At 38.5% G+C, this 16,420-nt stretch overlaps 1 protein-coding gene across 1 annotated transcript in view; it reads left to right on the top strand.

Moving 5' to 3' along the window:
- MAP2 (microtubule associated protein 2) overlaps window positions 1–16,420 on the top strand; it is a 214,141-nt gene that overhangs the window by 186,471 nt on the left and 11,250 nt on the right. The window contains exons 9-15 of the mRNA XM_087819610.1: window positions 159–3,830; window positions 4,032–4,238; window positions 4,411–4,545; window positions 7,303–7,364; window positions 10,400–10,570; window positions 11,522–11,675; window positions 12,963–13,303. Of these exons, the coding sequence (XP_087675736.1) occupies window positions 159–3,830; window positions 4,032–4,238; window positions 4,411–4,545; window positions 7,303–7,364; window positions 10,400–10,570; window positions 11,522–11,675; window positions 12,963–13,303 (4,742 nt within the window). The remainder of the gene's footprint in view (window positions 1–158; window positions 3,831–4,031; window positions 4,239–4,410; window positions 4,546–7,302; window positions 7,365–10,399; window positions 10,571–11,521; window positions 11,676–12,962; window positions 13,304–16,420) is intronic.

The following is a 16,420-nucleotide window of genomic DNA, read 5'->3' as shown; positions in this document are numbered from 1 at the left end:
TTTCATATTGATTTTTAAACGGGTAGCATGCTTGCATGTTCCATAGTTTTTCTTTTTACCCTGCCATTCATTTGTCATTTCAAAATATAATTTTAAGCTTACTGCCTGAAAGCACTTGCCTATTGTTTTTTTTAAAAAAATCAACCCAATTACTTCAGGTTTACTTACAGCCTCGAAGATGGAGTTCCATGACCAACGGGAATTGACTGCCGCTTTAGCTGAGCCATTAGACAAGGAGGAAAGGGAGCCAGAGAAACAAAGTAAGCCTGGTGAAGACTTTAAACACGCTGCGTTAGTTTCTCAGCCTGAGACAACTAAAACTTCCCTGGATAAAAAGGACAGACAAGGCACAGAAGAAGGAAGAGCGCCTCTCACTCTGTTTGGGCACCCTCTTGGTGCTGGCCTAGAAGACTCGAAACAGAAGACAGAACCAAGCCTAGTGGTACCTGGTATTGGCCTCCCTGCAGAAACCCCAGGTCCAAAAGAACAAAAGGACTGGTTCATCGAAATGCCAATGGAAGCAAAGGATGAGTGGGGTTTAGTTGCTCCAGTATCTCCTGGCCCCCTAACACCCATGAGGAAAAAAGATGTATTTGAGGATATCCCAAAATGGGAAGGGAAACAGTTTGATTCTCCCATGCCAAGTCCTTTTCATGGTGGAAGCTTCACTCTCCCTTCAGATGTCATGAAGAATGAAATAATTGCAGAAGCATCACCTTTTGCCCCTGCCCTGTTACAGCCAGATGACAAAAAATCTCTGGAAGAAACCAGTGGCCTGGTAGCAGCCAAAGACATTTCTAAAGTTGAAGAGCCCCATAAGGATAAATCTCACAAAATGGCAGAAGTACCAGCTTCAGAGGCAGTTACCTCACCCAAAGATGCCCACATTCAGATTGTAGAAGAATGTGTCCCAGAGAGAGTTTTAGGAGAAGAAAAAGGAGCAATAAAGCAAGAAAGTGTGCAGAAAAAAGAGATGTCCACCCTTAGTGGGCAGGAATCTTCAGTTACTGAAAGGGAACCTCAGCTAAAGCTTGAAGAGAGCGAAGCCCCCAAATTGACAGATAAAGAAACAGGTATAATTCAGCCCTTTGCAGAGCACACTTTCTCAAAAGAAAACCAGAAAGGCCAAGAACCTACATTAAAACAGGAGTCATTCCCTGTTACAAGTTCGCCTTTGACCTCTAAAACACTGGAGAAAGTCACGAAAGAACCAGCTGTGCTAAGTGAAAAGAATGCTATCGAGGACCTATTTGAAGAAAAAATTGCTGACAGAGATAATAAGGTTGAGGGAGTTGGGGCTGCAACCTTAGCTGAGCTTGACATGCCGTTTTATGAAGATAAGTCAGGAATGTCCAAGTACTTTGAAACATCTGCCTTGAAAGAAGAAGTGACCAAAAGCTTCCAGCCAGGCAGCGATTACTATGAACTGAGTGACACAAGAGAAAGTGCCCAAGAGTCTTTTGATACTGTATCTCCCATGCATAAACATGGCGACAAGGGACTTCAGGCAGGTAAAGAATCTCAGCCTGGTGCTCCAGCACAAGAAGCAGGGTACAGCACTCTTGCAAAGAGTTATCCACCTGATTTACCTGAAGAACCCAGTTCTCCTCAAGAAAGAATGTTCACGATTGATCCAAAAGTGTATGGGGAGAAAAGGGATCTCCACAGTAAGAATAAGGACGATTTGACACTAAGCAGGAGTTTAGGACTTGGTGGCAGGTCTGCCATAGAACAAAGAAGCATGTCAATCAACTTGCCCATGTCTTGCCTGGATTCCATAGCCCTTGGATTTAACTTTGGTCGGGGGCATGATCTTTCTCCTCTGGCTTCTGATATTCTAACCAACACCAGTGGAAGTATGGACGAAGGGGATGATTACCTTCCAGCCACTACCCCTGCAGTGGAGAAAGCCCCTTGCTTCCCAATAGAAAGCAAAGAGGAAGAAGAACAGATAGAGGGAGAAAAAGCTACCAGAGAGGGAAATACTCAAGTTGAGACTGTGTGTGAATCGCCATTCCTAGCCAAAGATTATTACAAAAATGGTACTGTCATGGCCCCTGACCTGCCTGAAATGCTAGATCTGGCAGGCACAAGATCAAGACTAGCTTCTGTGGGTGCAGACGCTGAGGTTGGCAGGAGGAAATCAGTCCCATCAGAGACTGTCATTGAGGAGAGTAGTACTGGCTTGGCCCCTGTCACTGATGAAAACCATGTCATTGTTAAAACGGACAGTCAGCTTGAAGACCTGGGCTACTGTGTGTTCAATAAATACACGGTCCCACTCCCATCACCTGTTCAAGACAGTGAGAATTTATCAGGAGAGAGTGGTTCTTTTTACGAAGGCACTGATGATAAAGCACGAAGAGATTTGGCCACAGACCTTTCACTGGTTGAAGTAAAATTGGCAGCTGCCGGAAGAGTCAAAGATGAGTTCAGTGCTGAGAAAGAAGCATCCCCCCAACCAGGGCTGGGTAGGGAGTTTGATCAGGAGAGGAAAGCTAATGATAAGCTGGATACTGTACTAGAAAAGAGTGAGGAACATACTGATTCAAAAGAACATGCCAGGGACACAGAAAAGGCTGGTGACAAAGTTGAAACCTTTGGATTAGGGGTAACCTACGAGCATGCTTTGGCCAAAGAACTGACGGTGTCAAAAGATGCATCCCCTGTCATGGCTGAGAAAGCAGAGAAAGGTCTCAGCTCAGTGCCAGAGGTAGCTGAAGTAGAACAAGCCAAAGGAGCTGAATCAGAACTGGATTTTGCTGCAAAGAAAGCTGAGCAGGGTCACTTAGATGTTAAAATCAGTGAGTTTGGACAGATGGCCTCGGGGCTAAAAGTAGATGCTGGAAAATCAACAGAGCCTAAATTCGAGGCTACCCAGGACCTCACTGTCTTATCCCCGACCCCTCAGGAGGCAGATGTGTTTATGGGTGTTGACTTGGGCCACATGAAAGAAGGCACCAGAGTCAGTGAGACAGAAGTCAAGGAGAAAGTAGCCAAGCCTGACTTGGTACACCAGGAGGCCGTAGACAAAGAGGAGTCCTACGAGTCCAGTGGTGAGCACGAGAGCCTGACCATGGAGTCCCTGAAGCCTGACGAGGGCAAGAGGGAAACGTCCCCAGAATCTTCTCTAATTCAAGAAGATGAGATTGCCATCAAATTGTCAGTGGAAATACCTTGTGCACCTGCTGTTTCAGAGGCTGAGACAGATGAGAGAGCGGATGCCCAGCTGGAATTCATTCAGCCGCCCAAAGGAGAAAGCAAAGACACCCCAGATATCTCCATCACGCCCTCTGACAGTACAGAGCCATTGCTTGAGGCCGTCGGGGCTGAGCCAGCAGAAGCTCAGATTGAGGAGGAAGAGATAGAAGCCCGGGGAGAGTATGATAAACTGCTTTTCCGCTCAGACACCCTTCAGATTGCTGACCTGGGCGTCCCGGGTGTCAGGGAGGAGTTTTTGGAGACCTGCCCGGGTGAACACAAAGGCGTGATTGAGTCTGTTGTGACCATTGAGGACGACTTCATCACTGTCGTGCAAACCACCACTGATGAAGGGGAGTCGGGCTCCCACAGCGTGCGTTTTGCGGCCCTCGAGCAGCCAGAGGTGGCGAGGAGACCGTCCCCTCGGGCCGAGGAGGAGACTGAAGGCGAAGAGGCGGCCGAAGCCCAGGCGGAACCCAGGGACGGCTCCCCCGAGGCCCCGGCCTCCCCCGAGAGAGACGTGGCTGCGCTCTCTGAGTACAAGACCGAGACCTACGACGATTACAAGGACGAGACCACCATCGACGACTCCATCATGGACGCCGACAGCCTCTGGGTGGACACTCAAGGTGTGCATTATTTTTTTAAATTTTCTGCTCCCAAAGAAAATCCAATAACCTAATGGAATTCCCACCCCCCCACTTTAAACATTTAAAAAAATGCCCCCCTTGTGTCTTTCTTTTGCATTGTGTGAGCTGGATGAAGGGTTTTGCACGTTGGTTACTAATGTTCTCGCTGTTGTTCTTGTCACGGTTTGCTTTGATCCGCAGATGATGATAGGAGCATCGTGACAGAACAGTTAGAAACTGTCCCTAAAGAGGAGAAAGCCGAGAAGGAAGCTCGGAGATCATCTCTCGAGAAACATAGAAAAGAAAAGCCTTTTAAAACCGGGAGAGGCAGAATTTCCACTCCTGAAAGGAAAATAGCTAAAAAGGAGCCTAGCACAGTCTCCAGAGATGAAGTGAGAAGGAAAAAAGGTTCATTTCACAATCACTTCTTTAAAAAATGTTTTTGAAGTAATTCATTATTACTCGTTTTCTAGAAGAAACTGCCTAACAGTGGTTAACTATTTAATGACGTTTTGTTCGGTGTTGCTCCAAATGTTCATTTTTTCCTGATGGTATGCTCTTTGTGTTTTCTTATTCATAGCAGTTTATAAGAAGGCTGAACTTGCTAAAAAAACAGAAGTTCAGGCCCACTCTCCCTCCAGGAAATTCATTTTAAAACCTGCTATCAAATATACTAGACCAACTCATCTCTCCTGTGTTAAGCGGAAAACGACAGGTGACTGTTCAATTCTGCAATGTGGCTGGCAAACATGGACATGTTTTGTTTTCGGTTTTGTTTTTTTAATCTCATTACCGTAGCAGCTTCTTCATTTTGTTTTTCTTCCCCCCAAAATCTCAGTAGTCATGAACGATTTCGCTATTAAGTGTCTCGTATCATTCTTTTTTTTTCCCCTCCCTGCAGAAGAGGTCATGACCATCTGTTTCTTTGTCATACTCAGACTTGACAGTGATTGTATCTTGGCATTGTGCTCTAGTGTCACGTTCTGGGGACTCCTATTTTCATTCTGTGTGTTTGGTTAGACGATGGCGATGACTATAACCGTGGTATGCACTCTCATTATTTGCTTATTTATCTCCCTCACGCTTAACCCCATACGTATTTGTCCTATTTTCTGTATCGTTGCTGCCAAATCTGTTACTGATGTTGATGAACTTACTGAAAACCACTAAGAATACACAGTGATTTTGAGATTGAAAATGAAAAGCAAAATCTGGGGTGAAATAGTGGTCGCAAAATGACTTTGCTCTGGATGAAATGACATCTCTCAGCTGACATTTCATCGTTGAGACTTCCTTAAACGTGTTGGGCCCAAACTGCTAAATCTTCCTATATAATTCAGTGTTCAAAGATAAAACTCTCCCACCAAATTTCTTAGAACTTAAGTGGATTTCTATTTCACTGCCTTCTTATTTTTTTGTCTTCTTCAAATATGCTTTTTTTTCAACTGTTGAAAAAAGTGGTGGAATGAAGGAGTGCAATATATTACAAATCACACAAAAACCATACAAATATCTATACTGCAAATTCTGTTCCTAAATTGTAGTGCTAAGTATTTATTTAAATGTGTAATTATACTAGGATAATCTTAATTTACAATATATTTTAACATTTGTTAAGTGGCATACTTGCAGTCTACAAAATAAGATGTCAAATTGCTGAATCAGAAAGGAATTTTTTCCTTTCTATTATATATTAGAAGTGCCTTTTAATGAATATTCAGATGGTTTTAAATGTTAAGAGCAGCATTAACCTTTGTAAGAAAAAGAGTCAAGTAACTGATGGTTTTATGGTAGCCACTAATAATCAGTTATTTTCCATTTGTGTTCATATTGGAATCGTTTTATGTGCTTTTCTTCAAGAACTAGTCTCTAAGGTGGTATTTGAAAGTAGAAGGCTTATAATGGTGTACAAACCTTGATCACAAAGATTCAGGCTGAAGAGTTCCTCTACTTAATAGTTAGGATTCACATGTTGTCTCTAAATCTTATATCACATCCTAGTTAGTTCATTTTCATTACATGTGGAATCTTTCTTCTAGTTAGACAGATATTTGGGCAGGCAGAAACTCTTGGTTTGGGCATAAAAATCCTATATCCTACCTGAAAGGCTATATCAGGATTGTGGAATTTCAGAGGACATGTCCAACGGTTTGATGAAGTACCTATATTCATTTCTGTTCAGTTTATCATGCAAGAGTAAATTGCCTTTTGAATTCAATCATTAAAGGAAATTTAAGATCTTTGGACAAATTAGGATCTTCCCTTATTCTACTCAAAGGTTAAGATACTCAGGCAGAAAGCTTACACCAGACAGGGTGCCACTGGCTTGAAGCAAACTCTATGTCACAGAAATTTGAGCCATATTATAGAAATAGTAAGGAGGCATCATTTCCACTGCTTCTTCCTAAAAAAAAAAAAAAAAATCAGTTCCAGAATCTGTGAATAATCTTACTAGCCAGTCCTAAATAGCATGGAGCATATTGTACACAGTTATTATTTTTATGTTAGAGCTGCAGATGGCACAAGAGACATTTTTGAAATTCATTCAAAGTGCTTATAAGGATAAGCGTATCCCCCACCCCGAGGTTTTCCCTCTTATGAAAGAAAATTAAGGAAGTAAACACACAAGCTTGTGTCTTTCATTTTCTAAGCGCATGGAAAGTTTTCCAAAACACAAAGGATTGTTTTCAATCGTTTAAGTCAAGTCAGGTAAGTCACCAACAGAAAATATGCTGGAGATAATGGAGTTTCAAATTGAGACCAGAAGTATAAAAGAACAGCACGAGAAACAACAGTAACAGATGTGGTAATAATTTCATGCAGTAAGTTCATGTGTAGAACGTGTTCTGTATTCTCGAATTTAAAGTTCTCTCATGTTTTCTCTCTTTGAGAAGCTCTTTTTCTTCCCTTCTCTTCTCATGTGATGCGTTTCACATCAAAAAAGTGTGTCATTCATACTGTGAAATGGAAGGGTGCAGAGGGAAGAGGGGGTGGCCGACCAACAGAGTTGGGAATATAAAAGGCAGAAATATCTGTAGGTATGCCAGTGGCCACAGAAGGAGGGCTTGGGGATCTTCATGGACTCTCTTTTATATCGTGCCAACCCTGGAAACCAGTCATGAAATTAAATTCCACAGCATTCAGATTGCTACTCTGTGACTCCCGTTCTAAAGGATCTATCCTCATGTCATAGTAATTTAAAGGTACATCGGTGCAAAGAAAATTATTTGGTGTGCTTAGCTGTGCTTCGGTGAACCCTGGGCTGTGTTAATCAGCACGCCCTGGAGTGGGAGCCACATGCTCTGCTGTTGTTACTACTCAGGTCTCTTTAGGTTACCGAATTTGAGTCTCAAAATAAGCAAAATGTTGCTCTGCATTAGTCTGTTGACAGAACTGAATATCCAAAGGGTACTGGAAATGCATTTATGGGTTTTAGCCACTAAGAATGGGGTTGTTTGTGTCTTCTCCACAGCAGCAGGCGGAGAGTCATATCAGGTTCCCAGTGTATTTAAGCAGACGAAGGACAAAGTCGCTGTGAGTACACGAACTTCTTCTGTGTTCTTCATTTGAAGTTGCCCTTGGCATTGGTGGCAGTGTTTTAATAACTTTAGATATGACTTAGACTTTAGCTGTTTACCCCTAAGCGTCTTTTGAAACCCAAATGATTCTCGGCGGCATTCGGGCACGTTTGAATGTCCTCTGGGATGGCACGTGGTGGTGGCTGGTGAGGCAGAGCTGGGATTTAGGCTTTTCTTTATTAGTAAGACAAAACGTGGAGCAGCAGGGTGATCTGGTAAAAAGAGGGGAGCCCCATTACTTACTTTTCATAGGTTCAAGCTAAACGATTATAATTAACACAAAACTAAATTTCAGAATACATATTTCTTGTTTCCACAAAATAATAGGAGCAAATTAAGCATGTAGATGAGCAAAAGTAAGTAAAAATATATTAGAATCCCTTTATCTCAAGATAACTTGTTACCATTTTGATGTAAAATCTTGACTTTTTGTACACTTTTATAGTTTTAATAACAAAAACACTATGTATCAATTCTTACACAGTAAACAGAACACTGTCATTTAACATCCTTATACATTATTTTAATGACTATATAAAATTGCATTTTATTCATTTACAGTATATACTTAATCAACTACCTATTATTTAACATTGAAACTATTTTTTTGTTTAACAATATACTGTGTAAAAATCTTTTTAGCTAACTCCTCTGAATGCACCCATATGCATTTCCTAGTAGTGAATTTATTGTTTCGAGAAGAAGGCCCATATTTAAAGTTTTGGCTACAGATTGGCCTCCAGTAAGATTCTGCTGACTGCTTTGCCCTCCAGCTGTATACAAGAGTGCCCATGGTCATCTCTTCTAGATATTTCTATACTTTTTCTATATTTCCCAAGTTATGGAGATGAAACATCTTATTCTAATTTGGTTGTATTAGTGATATTTAACTTCTTTACATGTTTAAAAATTGTTTTCATATTTTGTGAATTTTATTTTTCATATTATTAACCATATTTTTTAAACTTCCAAAAGACCAAGGTCAACATGAAGTATTTTTCTTCTTTCTGATTGAAAGAAAAAAGAAATTGAAAGAGTACTAATAAAATCCTAAAATTACAACAAATAATTTGAGTGATGTTAATTAGTAACATATCACAGTGTTCTTGGGTCTTAGCCATCAGGTATTAAATATAAATCACAATTCTTTGTTTAGCTTTTTCAAAACAAGTAAGATTTTAGACTTCCACTTTTTACTTATTCTCAAAAATAGGAATTCATTTCAAATAACAGCCAGACCTCTCATATCATCTTGAACCCAAGAGGCTTTATGTTGTAAAAGCATAAATAGATATATATTTATTTGATTTGTATATAGATGCTTTTAGACGTAGCCCTGAACATATGGTAAGCAATAGAATCCATTTATTGCTTTGGTAAATATTAGTGTTTATTTTGAAAATACTGTGATTTTAAGAGTTGTAGGCTAGAAAACAGACCATGTCCAATATTAGCTATATTATCTTTTCTTCCTGTGTCTTAATTTTCCCAAAATAATGGAAGGAGTAAAAATTCCTGTATCATAAGTTAATTGGAAAACCTTTAGGAAATTTTCTGCAAGTCCCTTGTCCTTTGAATAATTCTACAGGAATTGGCATTCAATGCTTAAGACAGAAACCATATGCATCTTCTGACACAAAATTAACATTTTTCCCTTGTACATACCCATCTTGTCTTTCTGAAGAAGATTAGACCACAGTTTTTTCTAACTTTTTCATTTAACATCCCCTTTTTTTCTTCCTTGTAACCTCATTTTTTCCCTTTTCCTGAAATCCAAAGATAAACTTTTATTTTTCTCTGATATTCCGTATATCCATCAGAACAGTTATCTCCGAGTTTTCAATTGATCTTTATTGTGAACCTGACCTATAATCCTTCATTTCATTTGGATTTTGTGTGTGTTTATTTTATTTTGTTTTTGTTTTTAGCACCAGATTAGTAGTTTTCTTTCATAATTTGTAGCAATCCAATTACTCCATTTTTCTTTCCCATACTCACACTTTTGAAGTTCACTACTTTGTGGGTAGCATCAATAAAAAAAGAATGACTCCTGCTGACCCAGTTAACATTCCCACACCAGGTGCTGGGTCTGTAAAACGGGAAGTGATTTGTGCATCACCTGAGTACTTCTGCCTCTGGTAAAGTGGCTACAGAAGTTCAAACTTGAGATAAAAAATTGTTTCAACTATTATTTTTAAACAACTAAGTCATATGAATTATTTGAAGGTAAAATAATAGAGTTTCCCATGATACATGTGGCATTCCAGCATAGCTTTCTTTCAAAACCCTATGCACCCAGCCCACTTACTTAAACTTGCCCACCATCTCCCCCTGGATTATTGACACCTATGAATTCAGTCTTGTGATTTTTATGGGCAGTCTCTTTAGTGCTGACTTTCATTTTTAGAGTTTATAACACATCATACAAACTGTAACCTATGCATAAAAATGTTTGAATTTTATGGTATAACTTGGTCCCCAGTATGCATTTTACTCATAAAATAAACTCAAATGTAAACTCTGTAGTTTTCTGATGAAATCAGCATAGATTGTCTAAAATATATTTTCTCAAGAAAATTTTATCAGATTTTAAATATACCTTGTTCTAACGTTCTTGAAATGTGACCACTGTATCTCGGTTATCTATACATCTTAAGAGCTGTGTTTATCAAAGGAACAATTCCAACAGACTCACAAGATGGTATCATGTAAGACCTATGGATTAATCAGAGACTTTATACTTTGAATCCATAAAGAATATTTTAATCTGTATTCTCATATATGAATATTCTTAAGTTAAAAAGAGGTATTCAATGAAGATCTTTTGTTCTCATATAAACATACATCTATTCATCAATTATAACCATTTATCATCTGTTCTTATTAAAAGTATACATTTAATTTCTTATATGTTTATACATTTTTAAAATTTTCCTTTTACTTCGTAGTTTGGTTTATTTTGTGCTTTTGTTTGTTTTCTTTCATGGCTAGAATTCTACCTTGTCAAAGATTCCTGCCTTTCAGGGTAACACAAAGTACCCAAGATGCAGCTCAGCCTGCCCTAGTCCGACTAAAAGGACTACATTTTCTGACAGTTTTTTAATACAGCCCACCTCAGCGGGCCCCACAGGCCGTTTGCCATACTCAGAGTCAGGGAACAAGGTAAGGCAGCAGGTCGGCCAGAGGTGCAGAAAGGAATATAATCTGGGAAAAGGTTATAAGACCCCATTCAATAAATGAATGATAGCAAAGACCTTAAATTCTAATATAACTGACATATAAACAATAGACTTTTATGAAAAACAAATGCAAATGAAAAGCTTCAGTAGCTATGAACAGTTTAACCATTAAAAAAATAGAAAATGTCTTTTATTAGGTATACCATCCATTTTTAATTTATTATTTATTTGATATTTAATGAAATTTCAAATACAAATAAAATATTAAATATAATATTACATGTAGCGTGTTATATATAATATTGTATAAAATCTTATAATAAATTATAATACAGTGGAAAGTTTGGACTTGGCATCAGACACATCAAGATTTAATACTAACCTCTGCCACCTACCAACTTGATGATCTTGAAAAAAATTATATAAACTGATTAAAACTGTCTCTGCTATAAAATGCTTATGTTCTGTAGTGAGAATGAAATCATAAGTGGCTGGAAAGTGGTTCTGGTTCCTGTCACAGAGTGCACAATATCTGGCAGTGGCCCTTGTTGGGAATGTTAGGCATGCAATGCCCTGCTGCCACCCCTTTTTGATTAATAAATTATCATGCTAATGAGGGTTTTTCAGTAAAATTACTAATTTACTGAAAATTACTTGAGTAAAGTCATTTTGCCTATGTTATCCTTTAGAATCGGAACTTCACAATCCATTATTAACAGTGAATCCAGAGGACTCTGTTTTCATAAAACCTCCAGGCAAATGTGAATCCTGAGTTTTGAAGTAGAAATGCTTAGAAGCGTATGAAACCAGTGGCGTGTGTTAAAGAAACTCACCTATCAGCATAGGAGGAAAACTAGCCAGAGCAATGTAACCACCTCGTGTAATTAAACCTGAGATTCCCGGGAACCCAGCGGCCTCTGTTTTCCCCCAGCAGGATGGAGTGAGCAAGAGCCCAGAAAAGCGCTCCTCCCTGCCCAGGCCCTCCACCATCCTGCCGCCGCGGAGGGCCGGCTCGGGGGACCGGGGCGACCGAGACGACAGTTCCTTCTCCCTCAACAGCTCCTTCTCGTCGGCGCGGCGGACCACTAGTAGGTTATTTTGGCTTGGCCTCCTTTCTAATCACTGTTTTTAAATCCTATAACTGGAGCAGAGCTTATGGACTTACACTTTACGTTTGTAAAAACATGCTTTAAAATCAGATTACATTTGTCCTGAGAGTCAGAAAATCCAGGCTGTTGATGGGTCTGAAGAGCTGTCTGAATCAAAATGATTCATGGAGGAAATGAGTGCATACGGCTTTATTATCCATTAAATGGGATTGAAACCGAGTCATTTTTCTCAGTATATGTCTATATACTGGTGGTGGTGGTGGTGATCCAATGTTTGGTATTGACAAAAGTGCTTTGAAATTTGTAAAGTGTATTTTTATTTACATCATTATTCTTTCAGAAAACATTTGAAATGGCATTCAAAAACATTTAAAAATGTAATATGAGAGAAATATACATGAAAATGGGGGAAAGGAATTAGATGATAGAATGAAACTAAAGTCAAGTTGAGGCAAAAAAAAAAATGCATCTTGCAATATCCTGAATAATTGACAGTGAGGGATTATGGATTTGATTTCAAACTACTAAACTAGTAATGAAAGTAGAGGAGAAAACAGGTACAAAATTTACTGTGAATAAATGTTAAAACATCCGACTTTTCTAAGAAGAGAAAGGGACTTTGTAGGTATTAAGAACTAAGACTAATTTCCTTGTGAGGAAAGCACATGATGTTGTAGACAATGTCTGACATCATTGAACCGCTTTCAGTAAACACACCTGCAACTCTCAGTCCTCAGCATAAGCTGAGGGGGAACCATTGAAACACAGTTCAATAAATGACTTTCTGCATAGTCCAGTTATGTGATTGAGATCACAGTTTTATATTGTATGTCCACCTGGGGAATGAACTGACTGCACCGGAGAATGAATGGTCTGCATACCATTCAAGGAATCTGCAATAAATATGAACCCACGGAAGATGAAGGGCAGACTCTTTTTGCAGCTAATGGCAGGTCCATATGCCTTAATGGTGACCCAAGTAAAAAACAGCTTTGACATGTTCGTAATAGAATTAAGAAGAATATACCAAGACAACCCAAACTTTACTCCTGCTTTGATAGCAATGCATGTTCAAAAAAAGTGTACCAGGTTCTGAACCTAAAAAAAGAAGGCTCGCCTTTCCGAGCATTGCTGTAATTCATAAATGTTCTAAATGCTTTAGAAACCGAATGCATTTTGAGTTCTGACAATTATGGGAAGAAGGATACCTTGAGGAGAACTTTCTTGTGCTGAATCTTTGGTTTTGCTTTTGATTTGTTAATATAGGGTCAGAGCCAATTCGCAGAGCAGGAAAAAGTGGCACTTCAACCCCCACTACCCCTGGATCAACTGCCATCACTCCTGGCACCCCACCAAGCTACTCTTCACGCACCCCAGGCACTCCTGGGACCCCTAGCTATCCCAGGACCCCTCACACTCCAGGAACCCCCAAATCTGCCATCTTGGTGCCCAGTGAGAAGAAAGTCGCCATCATACGTACTCCTCCAAAATCGCCCGCTACTCCTAAGCAGCTTCGACTTATTAACCAACCACTGCCAGATCTGAAGAATGTCAAATCCAAAATCGGGTCAACAGACAACATCAAATACCAGCCGAAAGGGGGGCAGGTAAGAATCGTATGAATACATATTTCCTGCCAGGTGTAAAACCCCACTAATTATTATACCTTCCTCATATTATAAGCTAACAGTTCTTACCCCAAAAAGGGAGGTGCTGTTACTGGTTATGATTAATTACCAAGAGTTTGGAACTTATCGGAGAAAGCTAGCTTAAAAAATATAATGAAAATCACCTGACATATCCATTTCTTCTGGTTATTATTGGATAAAAATTGGTTTGACCATATAAGAGAAACTTTCATTTGGTTGCTAACAGATCTTTTCTAAATGTATCTCGATTGCCTTGTGGATTTTAACTTAAGAGATTAAAATTTCATTTCTGATAAAAATTTGAGCGTTCTATTTTAGATCCTGACTGTGAGCTCATCTGACTATATTTTAGTGATTCCTCTTTCTTCTCCTTCCTTCTCCCCCAAGGGTTTCCTGTGACATCTTCTACCATTTCCCCATGTTCACTCCAAATCAGATCATGGCTTACCAAGTTTGTTCTCTGGCTGCTGTTCCCTGAACATTGCAAAGGGCGAATATCCCTGTTGATAATGAATAGATAGTTTTATATGGTTTTGATGAATAAAATTGTACTAGAACCCTATTTAAGAGTAATTATATTGGATAGAGTTATTAGCAAAGCTCTACCTATTAACTCCAGCTCCAGAGCAAACATTCACAGCTTTTCCAACGAGGGATCTTTTTGTTCTGCCTTGACCCAAATCTTCCTTATATACTGTATGTTTGGACCAAGCAATTAGCATGGAAGGAGATAATAAAAATATAATTTAGCATTTTCCTTGTGATATTGATGTACCCATGGGATAGGTTGACTTTTCTTGTCATTGAAGGGATAATACACCCATCTTTGAGAGAAAGAAGAAAGGAAGTGATAATTTTCTTTGTATGTGAATAAACTTATATTCCCCTCTCAATATTCCAAGAAAGCCTTTCCTTTTAGCCTCAATAATTTTTCCTGCCACTCTTTTTCTTATCAGTGGCAGAAAATGTAAGAGATGCACTGCAGTTGAACTGCCCTTGTAGGAAAAATATATCACTCAACATTTTAACACTATCCTGTAAAAAGCCTCCTTACAGTATATGATCTCAAACACAGGGAGTGTGGAGAGGTTCTTTTTCTGTACATGTTAAACTAGAAAGTTTGACCAGATTGTTAGAGTTTCCGCTTTATAGAATGACTGGGAAAATGTTTTGCTAAAACTTTTTAGAAATTGTCAAGATGATATGCTGAAAACCTTTGTGATCTAATTGGAAGTTTATAAATGTACATTTGGGGGGTAATTGAAGCCACATGTATGTTGTTCCCAGTTGTAAACTGATTATCTTAGGACATTTGAATGGACAGTAGCCAACCCAGAACCATTGAAGAGGACAGGACAATAGCAATACTTTCTGTAGGAGCCAAGTTTTGCAGTAAAGGTATGCAGTATGTAGGTATTGAAAAAGATAGGTGCACAATTTTTATTGATGAAGATGGGAGTAAATTTGCAGATGAAACCTTAATTCTCTGTATAGGCTCTATCATCATACAATTTGGAGTGGTTAGATTGTATGCAAATGATAGAATTTTAAAAGTTTTATTGTTGTTTTAACATTTGCACAATCACTAAGAATTGGGAGAGAAAATGTATAATAAAATATATATGTGTCTTGGGAATTCAACAACTTTCCAAGTTGAGAAGTTTATTACTTGCTCCAATTTGAACATTTTTTGCTCTTCTATACATATGGGTTTTGTGCTTATAGCTGTCATCTCTCCTTTTAAAATCCAAAAGTCTCCGCTGTGGCTTAGTTCAGTGAGGCAAATCGATGCCTAATGTCACAGATAAGCTAGTTGAGATATGACGAGATTGACAGAAAGCAATAAAGTTAATCTTTTTAGCTAAAACAAGTTCATTCTATTGGAAAGAATATATGCAATTCTGAATTTGTTGTAGACAGGGAGCTTGGCTAATTTAACTCAAGGCAAAGGTAAGACTATCTTATTAAGTTTATTTTGAAACTGTCTAAATCTAAGTTTTAGAATAAATAGCATTAGTTGTTTAAGAACACAGTTGCTTGATTAAGCAAGGGTAGGAAAATAAACAATTTCTCTAAATGTATAGCATTAAAAACATTTAAGCAACAACTCAATGAATGGCACTTTATACCTTCTCTATGTATTTCTTATAGGCACATTGACTTATATGAAATATGCCTATATGTTTTGAGAGGTTTCTTATTTCATCTCCATCAGCCTTATGAAGATCAGTATACACAGCATCATTTTTGTACCCTTATGATAATTTATAGTTACTAATGAGGTGATTTCACAGAGGCTGTCATTTACAGATTATTGGAGAGGGTGCTTAGGTGCATCATGACCTCTGCCCGGCCGTTTCTGTGGACCTGATGGGTTGCCTTGTGAATGATGTGCGTCTTCATTCATGAGCAGATGGTCATTTCGGGTCAGCTGTGCAAACGATGGAGGCAGCCGATTGACGATTCTCTCTCATCATTGATGTTTCTCTCTCTCCCTCTCCCTCTCTCTCTCTCTGAAATCAATAAAATAAAAAAAGGTCAGCTGGTTGTTTCAGTAGAAAATCTGTGACTCTAGAAAGTCTGGGGAAAATCAACAGAAATCAACCTTTAAGTTTTAGGATTTTAAGATTTAAATGATCTCTAAATAATGCTAGCAATATGTGTAACCACTTTGGGTTTGAATAATTCATTTTGGAAGTCATAAAAATTGTGAAAAAGTTGATTAAATGATAGAGTCAGATTCATGCAACTGAATTTTAGAATTTCCATTTTTGCAGCAAGTGAATCAGATTTAACATTTGGCTTTTGATCCCTTTGTAATGAGTCACTTGAGTGGGACTATAATGATCTCTAATTTAAAATTTGTTAATGAAATATGAGACCGTGTGTATTACTAAGGATGAGGAAATAGATGAATGCTATTTCATTGCCAAAATAATTAGATCTTCATGGATAAAAATTTAAAGTGTTATTATTAGAAATAATACGTAAAAATTATTTCCTTTCTAAAGTTAATTTTTGTGGCTTGAAATGTAAAGGCCCTTGTTGACTTAAAGGTACATGCATCATGGTTTA

This window comes from Miniopterus natalensis, chromosome 8 (genome assembly GCF_054644295.1).
Source record: "Miniopterus natalensis isolate mMinNat1 chromosome 8, mMinNat1.hap1, whole genome shotgun sequence".
Lineage (NCBI taxonomy): Eukaryota > Metazoa > Chordata > Mammalia > Chiroptera > Miniopteridae > Miniopterus > Miniopterus natalensis.
Note: the sequence above shows the minus strand (reverse complement) of the source record. Positions and strands in the feature narration are given on the sequence as shown.